Below are 14,637 nucleotides of genomic sequence, written 5' to 3' on the forward strand. Positions count from 1 at the left end.
TAGAAATTAATGGTAGTGATAGCACATGTTTGATTATTCCAGTCTGTTACAGTTAGAATTCTTTTTTGGGGCGCCTGGGTGGCTCAGTCGGTTAAGCGTCTGACTTCAGCTTGGGTCATGATCTCACAGTCTGTGAGTCCGAGCCCCGCATCAGGCTCTGTGCTGACAGCTCAGAGCCTGGAGCCTACTTCAGATTCTGTGTCTTCCTCTCTCTCTCTCTGCCCCTCCCCCACTAGCGCTCGCTCTCTCTCTCTCTCTCTCTCTCAAAAATAAACATTAAAAAAAATTTAAAAAAATTCTTTTTTGATGAATTGGGTAGATCCTTGAAATGTTCTAAGTTGGGATTCATAGTTAGACCTCATGGCAGTTATTTATTGCTGCATAACAAACCCCTCCAAGTACTTAGTGGACACCATTTATTTGTTCATGATTCTCTAATTTAAGCAGAGTACAACGGGGATAACTCCACTCTACCTGAGGTTGTCTAGAGCTATTTAGCAGGGGCTGGAGGATCCAAAATGGCTTCACTAACATGCTTGGCCCTTCAGCCAAGGTGGCTGGAATGGTTTCCAGCCATTGAGCTTTCCTCTGTCCATATGGTACATCATCATCATTTAGCAGTTTAACCCAAGATCTTTACACAGTTGCTGGCTTCCCAAAAAAGCAAAGGCTAAAGTTGCAGACTTCATAATGCCTAGGCTTCAAGACTCACATAATGTCACTCTTTCACATCTTTTTGATCAAAGCAAGTCTCAGTGCTAGTCACTTGGCATGAGACACTGGAGCCCACCCTTGGATAGGAGGAACTGTAAAATACTGTGGCTGTGATTTACATGTAGTCTACCTACCACAAACCTGAAAGTTAAAGGCAGTTGTATTATAAATTTTGTTTCAGCTCTACTACAGATCTAGCTTTCATATCAATTCCATTAGGTTTATTTATATTTAACATATTGATTTATTTTTCTAGTGCTATCTGCATTTGCTGTTCCAGAATACTGACCAAAGATTAGCACAGTTTGGAGTACTATCAAGATTTTTATTAAATGCCATTTGAAAACCATTAATGGCAAATTGATGTTATTCTGAAGTAATCCCTTTCATATGGTAGATTCTGTTTTACATTCCTTTGAATTTTCACTTGAGATTTCAAAGATGTCACTTGTGATAAAATTTTTTTTGGAAATGGTACTGTGTGTGGTATCATCATCCACAAGATTTAAAAGTAATGTTCTCCTTCTGACTTTCATAATTTTTTCACCAAAAGTGTTTCACCAAAAAGGATATTCAAGCCTGAAAAAATAAAATGTAATTTTCAAAGTTCTTTTAAGCTTTATTCACTTATATTTTTGACATATAATTTGGCTGACAATATATTAGAACCTTTGACTTTTGTTGTAAATGAAAAATTTCCCAAACCCCAAGTATAGCAAATTTCAAATCTATACTAGTATACTATACTATTACTTTCTATACTATTACTTTCATGTAACATCTATTTGTACTATAACATTACTTTATAACTATTAGTTCCATGTAGCATCACCCACCATCATCCAAACTTTGCTGTATACTATATTAGGTATGCCTTAGAACCAGTAAAGTTTAGGGACCCCTGGTGGCTCAGTCGGTTAAGCGTCCAACTCTTGATTTTGGCTCAGGTCATGATTTCTTGGTTTGTGAGATCGAGCCCTGCGTCGAGCCCCACTTCGAGCTCTGCATCGGGCTCTGTGCCGACAGTGTGGAGCCTGCTTGGAATTCTCTCTGTCTCTCTCTCTCTCTCCTTGCCCCTCCCCTGCTCATGCACTCGCTCGTGTGTGTTATTTCTCCAAAAAAATAAACTTAAAACCATCTAGCCTCATGGCACTTAAAAAAAAAAAAAAAAAGAGCAAGTGAAGTTTAGTTATTGGAAATATAAGAGAACCTTTTTATTAGTCTTGTTTATTTCCTGGTATCATGTTATAAATAAGGAGACAGCAGTGAGAGAGAGGGTCATGGTATAATACTATGATAGGATAAAGTCAAAGCTCAATTCTAAGCAGTGGCCTATAAAAGAAATGTCCTTGACTTGAAAATACACATCAGTAATGTGTTTCTTATGAATGTATGGATCAAGTGTCCATTTAGGTTTGTATATTTTTTCCTACGTGGTCTGTTTTCTTTCAGTCTACCTCGAATTACTACGCAAGGAGGTTTGGTGTTCGTGCAGCTATGCCAGGATTTATTGCTAAAAGACTCTGCCCACAACTCACTATAGTGCCCCCAAACTTTGACAAATACCAAGCTGTGAGTAGAGAGGTAAGTCTGATGAACTCCTATTACAGACTTTGACTGATTTCTTTTCACTTACAGAATCAAGTCCAGATGCCTTAGCACCTCATAATTTGGTCTTAGCTTATCCCTTTAAATCTTACCTCTCTATCACTTGTCCAGCTTATTTATTGAAAACCGAGCTGAGGGGAGCCTGGGTGGCTCAGTTGGTTAAGCATCTGACTTCAGCTCAGGTCATGATCTCGCAGTTGACGAGTTCAAGCCCCACATCGGGTTCTGTGCTGACAGCTCAGAGCCTGGAGCCTGCTTCACATTCTGTGTCTCCCTCTCTTTCTGCCCCTCCCCTGCTCATGCTCTGTCTCTCTCTGTCTCAAAAACAAAGAAACATTTAGAAAAATTAACAAAAAAAAAAAAAAAAGAAAACTGAACTGAGTATGCAGAGTACACCCTTCTATTTCCCAGATATTTGCTTTTCCATATATTTTTTTCTTCTGTTTAGAAGCTCTTATTTCCCCAGAAAACTTTGGATTGCCTTAATTTTAACCTACATTAACTTCAGCTGTTTTTTTCTTAATGTACAAAATATATCTTTCTAGAATCACCTTATATTTATAATTTATATAATCTACTCAAGTTATTAATTTCAAACTCTTTTGCGAATAAATTTTTTTATCAAATGTTTTTAAACAATAATAAAATTCCTGTATTTTGATTAACTGTTTTCCTTGCCTCATAGTCTAGTGAAGATGCTTATGAGCATTTAATGTCCAAGAGACTGATAATGGAAGAAAAAACGGAATAATCTTGATTTGAAAAGGGTCTTTGAAATATAAAGATTTAATTCAGTAAAATTGCCTAAACTGTCTTATAGGAAAAGCTGCTATTTTTCTCTATTTTTGATAACTGGACTATCATGCTAGTGCTAAAACTTAAGTCATAAATTAAAATTTTAGAATACTACATGAAACACTTTTAGCCTACTATAGTACAATACAGTGTTAAAGACGACTGTCTGAATTGAAACCCTTAAGAAACTTTGAGCTAGCACTTATTACCATTTAGTCATGTGAAGAATCTTTAGATTTGCTCCTCTTATTTGTTTTCCACCTCATGTACTCTAGAAATGACTCCCACCGAAATTAAAAAGGTGCTCTACCCCAAATAAAAAAGCAAATTCTTTTTTTCATTCTTTCAAAAACAGTCTGTGGCAGCAAGTGCTTTTTGTCTCTCTCTGAAAAGGTGGTGGTGAAGGGGGAAGCACGTTCACAGGTGGTTACTGCTTATGTCTTTTACTGTATTCCTAATGTAAAAGGGTAGAAATGCTACCCGTAAATATTGTAGGCTTTCAGTAAGTTTGAAAATCCTTCAAAAACCTTGTAAGAAAGGATTTTTTTGTGTCCTACTTTATTTAACTCATTAAAACTTCAGATGATATGATGAGACCTAAATTATTTTTAGTTTCCTGCAGTCTTACATATATTGAAGAAATCTTTCAAATTTGAGCAGGATCTAGCTAGTTTTTTTGCAGATAACGAGTGAGTTCTTGTGTGTAAATGAACTACAGCACAAATTCCCTGACTATAAGGGTGTTAATATGTGTGGCTTGGTTTAAAAGTTTAAGGAAAAGCCATTTTTATTTTATCCAAAAGAATGGAACAGCTTTAACTGTTCTGGAAGGCAGAGTGCTTGAATTTTACTGGAACATGTCTATTTTTGTTCTTGAAGCAGTATCCTATGAAAAGGAAGTTAGTGAGTACTCCGTGTCTCTAGGGAGTACTTCTCATTCAGAATAATCATAGTTGGCTGCCAACTACAGACTTTCCAGAGTTTCATTTTCACTAGAAAGATTCCATTTGAGTACATTATAAAACTGGTTTCTTCTACAAGAACAAAGCTAATTAAGGTACTCTGAGTAAAGCATGGCCAAGTTTTATATCGCCATTTTCTAAAATTACCTTTGACACAGCTGTTCATGATTAAAATAAGCTAAAAAGCTTTCTTTTTATAAAACTTCAAAAAAATTCTCATTATACAGCAGACAGATTTTAAATACTAGATGGAAGTATAACATAATTCAATAAATACTTTTTTCAAATATATGTATTATTTTGGCAACTACTTCCTCTAATTTCAGGTAATACTTCAGTGGTAAAATTCATAGTTTCACATAATAAAACTGTCTTATATAAAAGTCATTTCTGGAATCATACAGAAATTCTGATCTCTTCATTTCTTTTATCTCAAGATGCAGCTCCAGACTTTTCCTCATAATTTAATATAGTCACAGACTTTCACTGTAGAGTTGTCCTCTTTCCTGTTCCAAATCACGATAATTGAGCTTTATTTTCTGAATGGATACATGCATTAATGTATGTTTTGAGTGGAGTTTTATGTACATATTATAATTAATTAAAATAGAACTACTTTCTAAAGCATCATAGTACCTTTATGTAAGATTATTCCTTTATATTTTTTTAAAATGTTTAATTGTTTTGAGAGAGCACACACACTCAAGAGGGCAAGTGGGGGAGGGGGAGAGTCAGGGAGAAAGAAAAAATCCCAAGCAGTCTCTGGTTTGTCAGTGCAGAGCCCGACATGGGGCTTCATCTCATGAATCCTGAGGTCATGACCTGCGCCAAGGTCAAGAGTCAGATGCTTAACCTACTGAGCCACTCAGGTGCCCCAAGATTATTGCTTTCTAAAAGGAACAGAAACCATTGGGGCCCCTGGGTGGATCAGTGTCTGACTCTAGATCTTCCCTCAAGTTATGATCTCATGGTTCATGAGTTTGAGCCCTACATCGGGCTCTGTACTAACAGTATGGAGCCTGCTTAGGATTCTCTCTCTCTCCCTCTCTCTTTCTGCCCCTCTCACTCTCTCTTGTCTCTTTCAAAATAAATAAACTTAAAAAAATTATAAAGAAATAAATAAAATGAACAAAAACCATCATAAAAGGTGAGAGGGAGCAGGGTCCTATTGTTACCACTTCTACTCTTGACCAGTTATTTAAAATTATGTTACTTAACTGTTCTTTCTGTGCCAGCAGAAGGATGTCTGAGATTTATTTGAGTCACTTGTTATATCTAGATAAAGATGGCTGAATAGAGATTGTATCAAATGAAGCTGTTTCATGGTCTTCTGCCTTCATGATCTATTTTAATGCAAAAGAGAATTTGAACAAACTTGCCCTAGCAATAAATTATTTATTCCCTAAATCTATGAGCTATTGATTGTAGGATTTTTGCTATATTTCAAAGTAAGAATATTAATGTTTCTTATCAGCTGTTCTATGACAGGTTTTGCTGTGGCAGCAGAATTTAAACCATTTTGTTCCTTTTGAAGGTTAAGGAAATACTTGCTGATTATGATCCCAATTTTATGGCCATGAGTCTTGATGAAGCCTACTTGAATATAACAAAGCACTTACAGGAAAGACAAAATTGGCCTGAGGACAAAAGGAAGTATTTCATCAAAACAGGGAACTCTCTAGAAAATGGTAAGCAATTAATTAGAATGATCAAACTAAAAAAGAAACAAAAAGCCCTTTGAATTAACCCAGTTAATGCATTAGCATGCATAGATGGTAGGACTAGTTAAACCTTTATTATGAAAAAATATTAAAAATGAAAAATCAGAAACTTAAAATGTACTAGTGGAATTTCTAAGTTAAATTTGTAGAATGTCACTTTTAAACCAAATGAGATTGTTAAATTTCTTGAGTTTAAGAGTGTGCACTAGTTTGCATTCCCACCAACAGTACAAGAGGGTTCCCGTTTCTCCACATCCTTGCCACCATCTGTTGTTTCCTGAGTTGTTTATTTTATCCACTCTGACCGGTGTGAGGTGGTATCTCAGTATGGTTTTGATTTGTATTTCCCCTATGATGAGTGATGTTGAGCATCTTTTCATGTGTCTCTTGGCCATCTGGATGTCTTCTTTGGAAAGTGTCTATTTATGTCTTCTGCTCATTTCTTCACTGGATTATTTGTTTTTTGGGTATTGCGTTTGGTCAGTTCTTTATAGATTTTGGATACTAACCCTTTATTCGATATGTCATTTGCAAATATCTTTTCCCATTCTGTCGGTTGCCTTTTAGTTTTGTTGATTGTTTCCTAGGGTATTATGCTAAGTGAAATAAGTCAGAGAAAGACAGATATCATATGTTTTCACTCATATGTGGAACTTGAGAAACTTAACAGAAGACAATGGGGGAAGGGAAGGGAAAAAAAGTAGTTACAAACAGAGAGGAAGGGAGGCAAACCATAAGAGAGTCTTAAATACGGAGAACAAACTGAGGGTTGATGGGGGTTTGGGGGAAAGGGAAAAATGGGTGAGGGACATTGAGGAGGGCATTTGTTGGGATGATCACTGTGTGTTGTATGTAAGCAATGAATCATGGGAATCTACCCCAAAACCAAGAGCACATTGTATACACTGTATGTTAGCCAATTTGACAATAAATTATATATATAGAAACAAAAAAAAGACTGTGCAGAATCCCTAAACAAAGTAATTTCATAGCAGTTCTTTTCTCAAGATCTAATTAAGAAAATGTTGGGTTGTATTGAATCTGAGGAGGTTGTCTTTTGTTGTAGTTGTTAACAGATAATAGAGTTTTTAAAAATTGACCTGAAACATATGAAAACATTGGGTGAGTTTTTTCCCTCTTGTTTTCCAAATTATCTATAATCTGGTTATACAGTGATTATGACTGTTTTCAGCCTTGCCAAAAGTCATGACTCCCAACTCTCTTCTTTGGTTTAGACCTTATTTTGATTCCTTTGTATACAATGAAATAGAAGTTTCATGACCCTAAGGGCTTTTTCAAGGTCTCTTTGTTGCCTATCCAGAACCCTGTCAAGGAACATGTAGATATTATGCATACTACTTTCAGCCCTCTGTCAGAGGTATGATTACTTCAGATATCTTAGCTGTCCTGGACCCCTGAGCAAAATTCACCTGGATGAAAAGGTAGAAACAGAGAGTTTGTTCACAACCCACAACTGTATTTCCTGTGCACAACTCATTGACTTCTTCTGGGGGGGGGGGGGGGGGGGGGGACAGACAGTGGTAGCGAAACCTGTTGTAACTTTCCGTGAGTCAACAATGGTGGATCTCTGATGGCATAAAAATGGTGGGTTTTCTTCAGTGACATAAAATTCTCTCATATTGTTTACAGGTCACATCTTTAGAGCAAGTTTAATGGGGACATCAGATCACACCTTCACCATCTTATTTAGAACTCTAAGGAATAGGTCTCTCTCTTTAATACAAACATTAAACGATAAGCATGATTCCTGGACACAGAGGCTTAGAGCAAAAGATTTTCTGTAGTATAACTTTATTGTTTGGGGGAAGCAGCACAAACCTGATGTCATGTTTGCTTTATATCTTAATTTATTTCCTTACTTTTCACAAGAGAAGGTGGGGGAACCATTCAAAGGTTGTATCAGAGCATCTCCATGAGGGTCTCCTATAACAATTATTTTCACAATATATTTTAAAAAATTACATTGAGACTAAGGTAAATGTTTTCATTCTCTACTACCGTTCTTTTCATTTATTATACTACATTCAAACTCACTTTGAGCGTGTGAATTTTTAATATAGTTATTTATGTACTTTTTTGTATTTTACATTTTTAAGCTATTTAAATAGTTTTAGCTTTTTTCCCTCATATATAAATCCCTGTGCGCTGGACTTTTCAGCATACCTGATTTCACATTATGCCGTGGGAAGTGGTCAGTAGTAAGTTGGAGCCATGGCAGGTGACTGATACATCTTCCTCTGAAGTCTAAGACATTTTTCTGCTGTTTGCCTCTTTTCTGAAAGGTGCAGTCTTTGGAAAAGTATTGCTAACTACTTTGTCTATGTGCAAATAAAATAATTAATATTTTAAAAAATATTTATTTATTTTGAGAGAGAGACTGCATGCATGGATGTGTGCACAAGTGCAGGGTGGGGGGACAGACAGAGAGGGGGAAACAGAGAATCCCAAGTAGGCTCCATGCTGTCAGTGCAGAGCTCAACACGGAGCTTGATCTTAAGAACCCTAACATCATGACCTGAGCCAAAATCAAGAGTGGGATGCTTAACCGACTGAGCCACCTAGGTGCCTCAATAATTATTATTTTATGTTTATTCTGCCATATAAATCTGGATGGTGAACGTGAGGCAATACAAGAAACTGAAATACCATATACTTTTAGCACTTGCCATCCAGATGGGATGCTTTCATCCTAGTGTTTCAGATTATAAGAAATCTTAGTTTTGTATTCAGATCACTTCAGTTATGGGATTATAAAGATTTTTTTTCAAAAAGCTAATAAGAAACTACTGTAGCAGTAGTTGTAGAGGCAGGCCTAATAGAGAACTAGACAGATGGAATAACAGGAGACTGCAACATTCAGCAGATGTTCTAACAATGAACCTAAAGGCAGTATGATTTGCTTCCTATTATGGTGTTCTATCAGTGACCCACCTAAGAGTACTGTGATGGACTCATGAGGTACAAAACATGGCATAAGGAACTCTGTATAAGGGGCTTATGAACTGGTTTGCCGTTTTTCTGCAGCTCTCTTTACCTTGACTTTTATGCATACAGATGGGGAAAAGCGGACCTTTCAACTTTGCCACAGTCATAATGCCTTATGAAATGTTTAACATTTTATTTATTTATTTATTTATTTACTTATTTTAAAGTTTTTTTTTTTAAGTTAATTTACCCACTTGGAGAGAGAGAGAGAGAGGAACAGGGAAAGAGAGAGAGAGAGAGAGAGAGAGAGCCCCAAGCAGGGTCTGGGCTGTTAGTTTAGAGCCCAATGTGGGGCTTGAACTCATGAACTGTGAAATCATGACCTGAGCCAAAGTCAGATGCTTAACTTACTGAGCCATCCAGGTGTGCCTGAAATGTTCATCATTTTAAAAATAGAATTTGGAAAATGAAAGCAGCTGAGGCACATAAATAACTGCTAATGTTAAGTTTATAAATAAGACTTATTTTGTATATGGCCTAGGAATTCAGATTTCCTAAGAATTCAGATTTAGAAAACATCTTTCTGTAACTTAATTCAAATTAGATGCTTTAAAATTTGAAACTAATCTGGTGGTTTGTCATACTATTTGTATTATCTTTAAAAAACCTTCCTTAAAAAAAGACAGTCTCTTTAACAAATGGTGCTGGGAGAACTGGACAGCAACATGCAGAAGGTTGAAACTAGACCACTTTCTCACACCATTCACAAAAATAAACTCAAAATGGATAAAGGACCTGAATGTGAGACAGGAAACCATCAAAACCTTAGAGGAGAAAGCAGGAAAAGACCTCTCTGACCTCAGCCGTAGCAATCTCTTACTCGACACATCCCCAAAGGCAAGGGAATTAAAAGCAAAAGTGAATTACTGGGACCTCATGAAGATAAAAAGCTTCTGCACAGCAAAGGAAACAACCAACAAAACTAAAAGGCAACCAACGGAATGGGAAAAGATATTTGCAAATGACACATCGGACAAAGGGCTAGTATCCAAAATCTATAAAGAGCTCATCAAACTCCACACCCGAAAAACAAATAACCCAGTGAAGAAATGGGCAGAAAACATGAATAGACACTTCTCTAAAGAAGACATCCGGATGGCCAACAGGCACATGAAAAGATGTTCAACGTTGCTCCTTATCAGGGAAATACAAATCAAAACCACACTCAGATACCACCTCACGCCAGTCAGAGTGGCCAAAATGAAGAAATCAGGAGACTATAGACGCTGGAGAGGATGTGGAGAAACAGGAACCCTCTTGCACTGTTGGTGGGAATGCAAATTGGTGCAGCCGCTCTGGAAAGCAGTGTGGAGGTTCCTCAGAAAATTAAAAATAGACCTACCCTATGACCCAGCAATAGCACTGCTAGGAATTTATCCAAGGGATACAGGAGTACTGATGCATAGGGGCACCTGTACCCCAATGTTTATAGCGGCACTCTCAACAATAGCCAAATTATGGAAAGAGCCTAAATGTCCATCAACTGATGAATGGATAAAGAAATTGTGGTTTATATACACAATGGAATACTACGTGGCAATGAGAAAAAATGAAATATGGCCTTTTGTAGCAACATGGATGGAACTGGAGAGTGTGATGCTAAGTGAAATAAGCCATACAGAGAAAGACAGATACTATATGGTTTCACTCTTATGTGGACCCTGAGAAACATAACAGAAACCCATGGGGGAGGGGAAGGGAAAAAAAAAAAAAAAAAAAGAGGTTAGAGTGGGAGAGAGCCAAAGCATAAGAGACTGTTAAAAACTGAGAACAAACTGAGGGTTGATGGGGGGTGGGAGGGAGGGCAGGGTGGGTGATGGGTATTGAGGAGGGAACCTTTTGGGATGAGCACTGGGTGTTGTATGGAAACCAATTTGACAGTAAATTTCATATATTAAAAAAAAAAAAAAAAAAAAAAAACCTTCCTTAAAAGTCCTAGTTGTTCGTTTTTTAAGTAATATGCATTTATATGTGTCTTGAAACCAGAAATTTAATTTTTGCTTCTGCATTTATCTTAATATAGAAAACATTTATATGTAATAAAATTATGAAGAGATCAGAAATTTCTGTTGTTAATCTTAATTTTTATAAATACATTTAAACTGCATTTCTTTTCCATTAAGCCCTGAAAGTAGTCTTTAATGGATTTAATGGATTTAATGAGGACATTTTTGATATTGGCATAAATTTGAGTATATTTTACAGTCCAATTGTGAAAAATGCAACTAAAATGAGGCAATAACTAGATTACTATTTTTATTTTACTTTCAAGGTTATAGCCTACTGGAATAATAAAGGCTTCTTTCCCTTAAACTTGGACCAGAGTTAATCTGATCAGACCTTAAGAATTTGTATATTTAAAGAAGCGTAACTTCCAACAGTAATTACTATTTATTTCAAGTGTGCCCTTAGTAAAAGTGGTACTTTATAAGTAAGCAAGTCAAAATTAAAATCAGCATTTGAAAGAAGGAAATTGAGAGTATTTAATGTCTGAAAAGTTTCTTCCGTGAAGAAAATGGAAGGTTTTTTTCTCTCTAAAAAAACTTTATTTCTCAGCATAATTATTCTTGATTGCTAATGCATTTTTCCTCAATCCTAAATTCTAATTTAATGAGTAAGGGAAAAAAACCTTTTTAAAAAAAAAAAAAAGAAGTAATGTGACTAGGCCCATTTCTAGATTTTAGTTAATTTAGGTATGGTACACAAATTAGTGAGTTTTACATAGGATGTTTCTTCTTAAAGTGTATATCATGGAAATAGATAATATTCCTTTTAAGAAAAACTTAGAATCAGTATTTTCTTTGTTAAACAGTTACAAAATATAAATAACATTTGTCATCTTGGTTCTTAGAAACAAAACTAAAAAAAAAAAAAGAGAAACAAAACTAAACTAGATTTGCTTTGTCTTTAAAAAGAATGTAGGGAAACGTAATTTATGAAGTATGTACTTTTGTATTTATGAAGATAATTACTGTTCCTGTTTATAATTTAGATAAACCCGGAGAAGAAGTGAATAAAGTGAGTGAGCAGGAGCGATCCATCCCTCCACTACTCTTTAATGACATTCCTCCTGATTTGCACCCCCAAGGAAATCCTTTCCAAGCAAACTCTGAAGATCAAAATAATCCTCAAATACTCCAAAATGCGATTGTTTTTGGAACATCAGCCGAGGAAGCCGTAAAGGAAATTCGTTTCAGAATTGAGCAAAAAACAACATTGACAGCCAGTGCAGGTACTTAAAAGGGATTTGATGACTACCCCATAGTTAAAAATTTCAGACTGGCTAATATAAGTGTAATATTAGTAGTTTCTGGTTATGAAGTATATAGTGACATTTTACTTACCCTTTATGATTTCAGTTTCTAATGACTTTACCTATTCAGAATACTGTGAACCTACAGGTAAATTGGAATTCAGCAGAAAGGCCCATGAGCCCAAAGAAAAAACTTTCATAAATCTAATGTAGCTATCCTTTTTTTAAGCATTCAATATTTTAATTGGTTTAGCTTTATTGGTTTTCCCTTTGAAGACTTCAGCCCTGTCCAGGATTACAGTTCAGGAAAGACCCCAGCTGACCACAAAGTAGAAGATAGAAAAAACCCCAACTAGCTACATAGCAATCTAGGGCCAGCTAGTGAAGGGAAAAAGAGCTTCACAACTGTCAGTAACCCATGAGGGTATCATTGTGTCTTAACATTATCTTATAAAAGCCATATTATGATTACATTAATCTTTCCTTTCTATGCCAAAGTGTGAGAATAAGTAACAAATTTTAGTAGGATGTGTACAAAAATAGAAATGAATCACTTAATGACTCTATTTGAGTATTTTAAGTTATCTTACTCATTGAGACTCCTAGAGATTTTAAAACACCTTCCTGAAAAGTATTAATTTGCTTTGTGTATAACATGAAAAGAATGCATGTATTTTATTATCATTGTTTTAAGTATAATGCAACCTAGAATATTTGATTTTTTTAAATTTATTTTTTATTTTATTTCTACAGCATTTACTTATTTTTAAGAGACAGAGAGAAACAGAGCATAAGCAGGGGAGGGGCAGAGAGAGAGGGAGACACAGAATCCGAAGCTTGTTCCAGGCTCTGAATTGTCAGCATAAAGCCTAACGTGAGGCTCAAACCCACAAACTGCAAGATCATGACCTGAGCCAAAGTTGTATGCTTGACTGACTGAGCCACCCAGGCGCCCTGATTTTTTTTATGTGGATAATCTATACAGAAGACCTTTTCAAAGAGTGAACATCCATCCTAAGTTATATTCTGGATCTTTTCTATAAGTCAGCCCTGTATTGCTACTAAAAATGGTACATAAACTAATAATATTACTTAAAGTCATAAATTACTCGTAGACTTTAAAATACCATGGAGAGAGGGGTGCCTGGGTGGTTCAATCAGTTAAGCATCTGACCCCGGCTCAGGTCATGATCTCACAGTTAGTGAGTTTGAACTGTGCTGACAGCTCAGAGTATGGAGCCTGATTTAGATTCTGTGTGTCCCTCGCTCTCTGCCCCTCCCCCGCTCATGCTGTGTCACTCTGTCTCTCCCAAAAGTATAAATAAACATTAAAAATTTTTAAAAATAAAATAAGATACCATGGAGAGATTAAATGTTCCTTATTTTTGCTGTCACAGTAACTACTACATTTCCTTTTCCTAAAATCATATCGAGCCCTGAGGAGATAGGAAGTTATCAAATGTTATTTTTAAAGTACCATTCCACATCATTTCAGATGTTTTGTACTCACCATTTTTTTTCAGTATTGTCATCATATATTTTAAAATCATATATGTCAACTTGTTTGAGTCATCAGGGTGTTCTTCTTTTAAGGCATTGCCCCAAATACAATGTTAGCAAAAGTATGCAGTGATAAGAATAAACCAAATGGACAATACCAAATTCTCCCCAATAGAGAAGCTGTGATGGATTTCATCAAGGACTTACCCATTAGAAAGGTGAGATTTTATATAGAATTTATATAAATTTTATTTATATAAATAAACATATATGTATTCATATAAATATACTCGGAAGAGACACTATTTAGGATGGTAATAATCATTCTTTGCTGAAAAGTTCTAGAGGTATAGGTAACAAGCAAGAAGTAAAATGGATGATTGAGTTTGGGCTTGAAGAAATCTTTGTATGAAACCCTAAACTGAGGTTTAAGAAGCTTGTTTGCTGAAAATTTTTAAGAAAGTAATAGATGAAAGATTTTTAAGTGTACTGCTACTAAGAAGAACAGAAATAAAAAGAATACTTGGAACAGTCCTTTCAGCTATAACTTAATATACTATTTTAGTTCTAAAGTCTAGGTGCCACCAGATCAATAGGTATGAGACTTCAGAGATTTAGAAATTTGTTTTAACCAAAAAAAATATTATCTTTAAAATGGTAAAATGATCCCTCAGGGTAAGAGAAAGGGTGTGTTTTACTATTTTTTACAGCTTGTAGATTTTTCTGCATATATATGCTTTTTTAAAAAACAATAATTACACTAGACACTATTTGATGTTCTGGGGGCTTAATTTTCTTGCTCAACATAATGTATAGGAGTAGATTTAAATAAAAATCTCTCAATGCTCAGAACAAAGGCTGTAATCAAAGAATATAATGTACTACACTTGATCTTAGCCAAAAGGCTAAGAAGCAGTTCAAAGAATATAATGTATGATCACTGAATAGTTTAGAATATATAACATGTAACTATAAAGCAGCATTTTCCAGTGTGGTTTTCAAGGTATGAGTAGATGTTCCATTAAAAAAAAAGTTCTGGGGTCAGAGAACTTTGGAACATAACAGCTTTAGTGGGTCA

The 14,637-nt window shown here is 35.5% G+C and overlaps 1 protein-coding gene across 5 annotated transcripts in view; it reads left to right on the top strand.

The window, feature by feature from the left end:
* Positions 1–14,637, top strand: part of POLK (DNA polymerase kappa) — a 71,588-nt gene that overhangs the window by 40,491 nt on the left and 16,460 nt on the right. For 4 of the 5 annotated variants that reach the window (XM_042941196.1, XM_042941206.1, XM_042941214.1 and 1 more), the window contains exons 5-8: positions 2,167–2,298; positions 5,614–5,767; positions 11,799–12,038; positions 13,653–13,777. In XM_042941196.1, the coding sequence (XP_042797130.1) occupies positions 2,167–2,298; positions 5,614–5,767; positions 11,799–12,038; positions 13,653–13,777 (651 nt within the window). The remainder of the gene's footprint in view (positions 1–2,166; positions 2,299–5,613; positions 5,768–11,798; positions 12,039–13,652; positions 13,778–14,637) is intronic. The other variant, XM_042941235.1, reaches the window with a different exon arrangement.

Source organism: Panthera leo, chromosome A1 (assembly GCF_018350215.1).
Source record: "Panthera leo isolate Ple1 chromosome A1, P.leo_Ple1_pat1.1, whole genome shotgun sequence".
NCBI lineage: Eukaryota > Metazoa > Chordata > Mammalia > Carnivora > Felidae > Panthera > Panthera leo.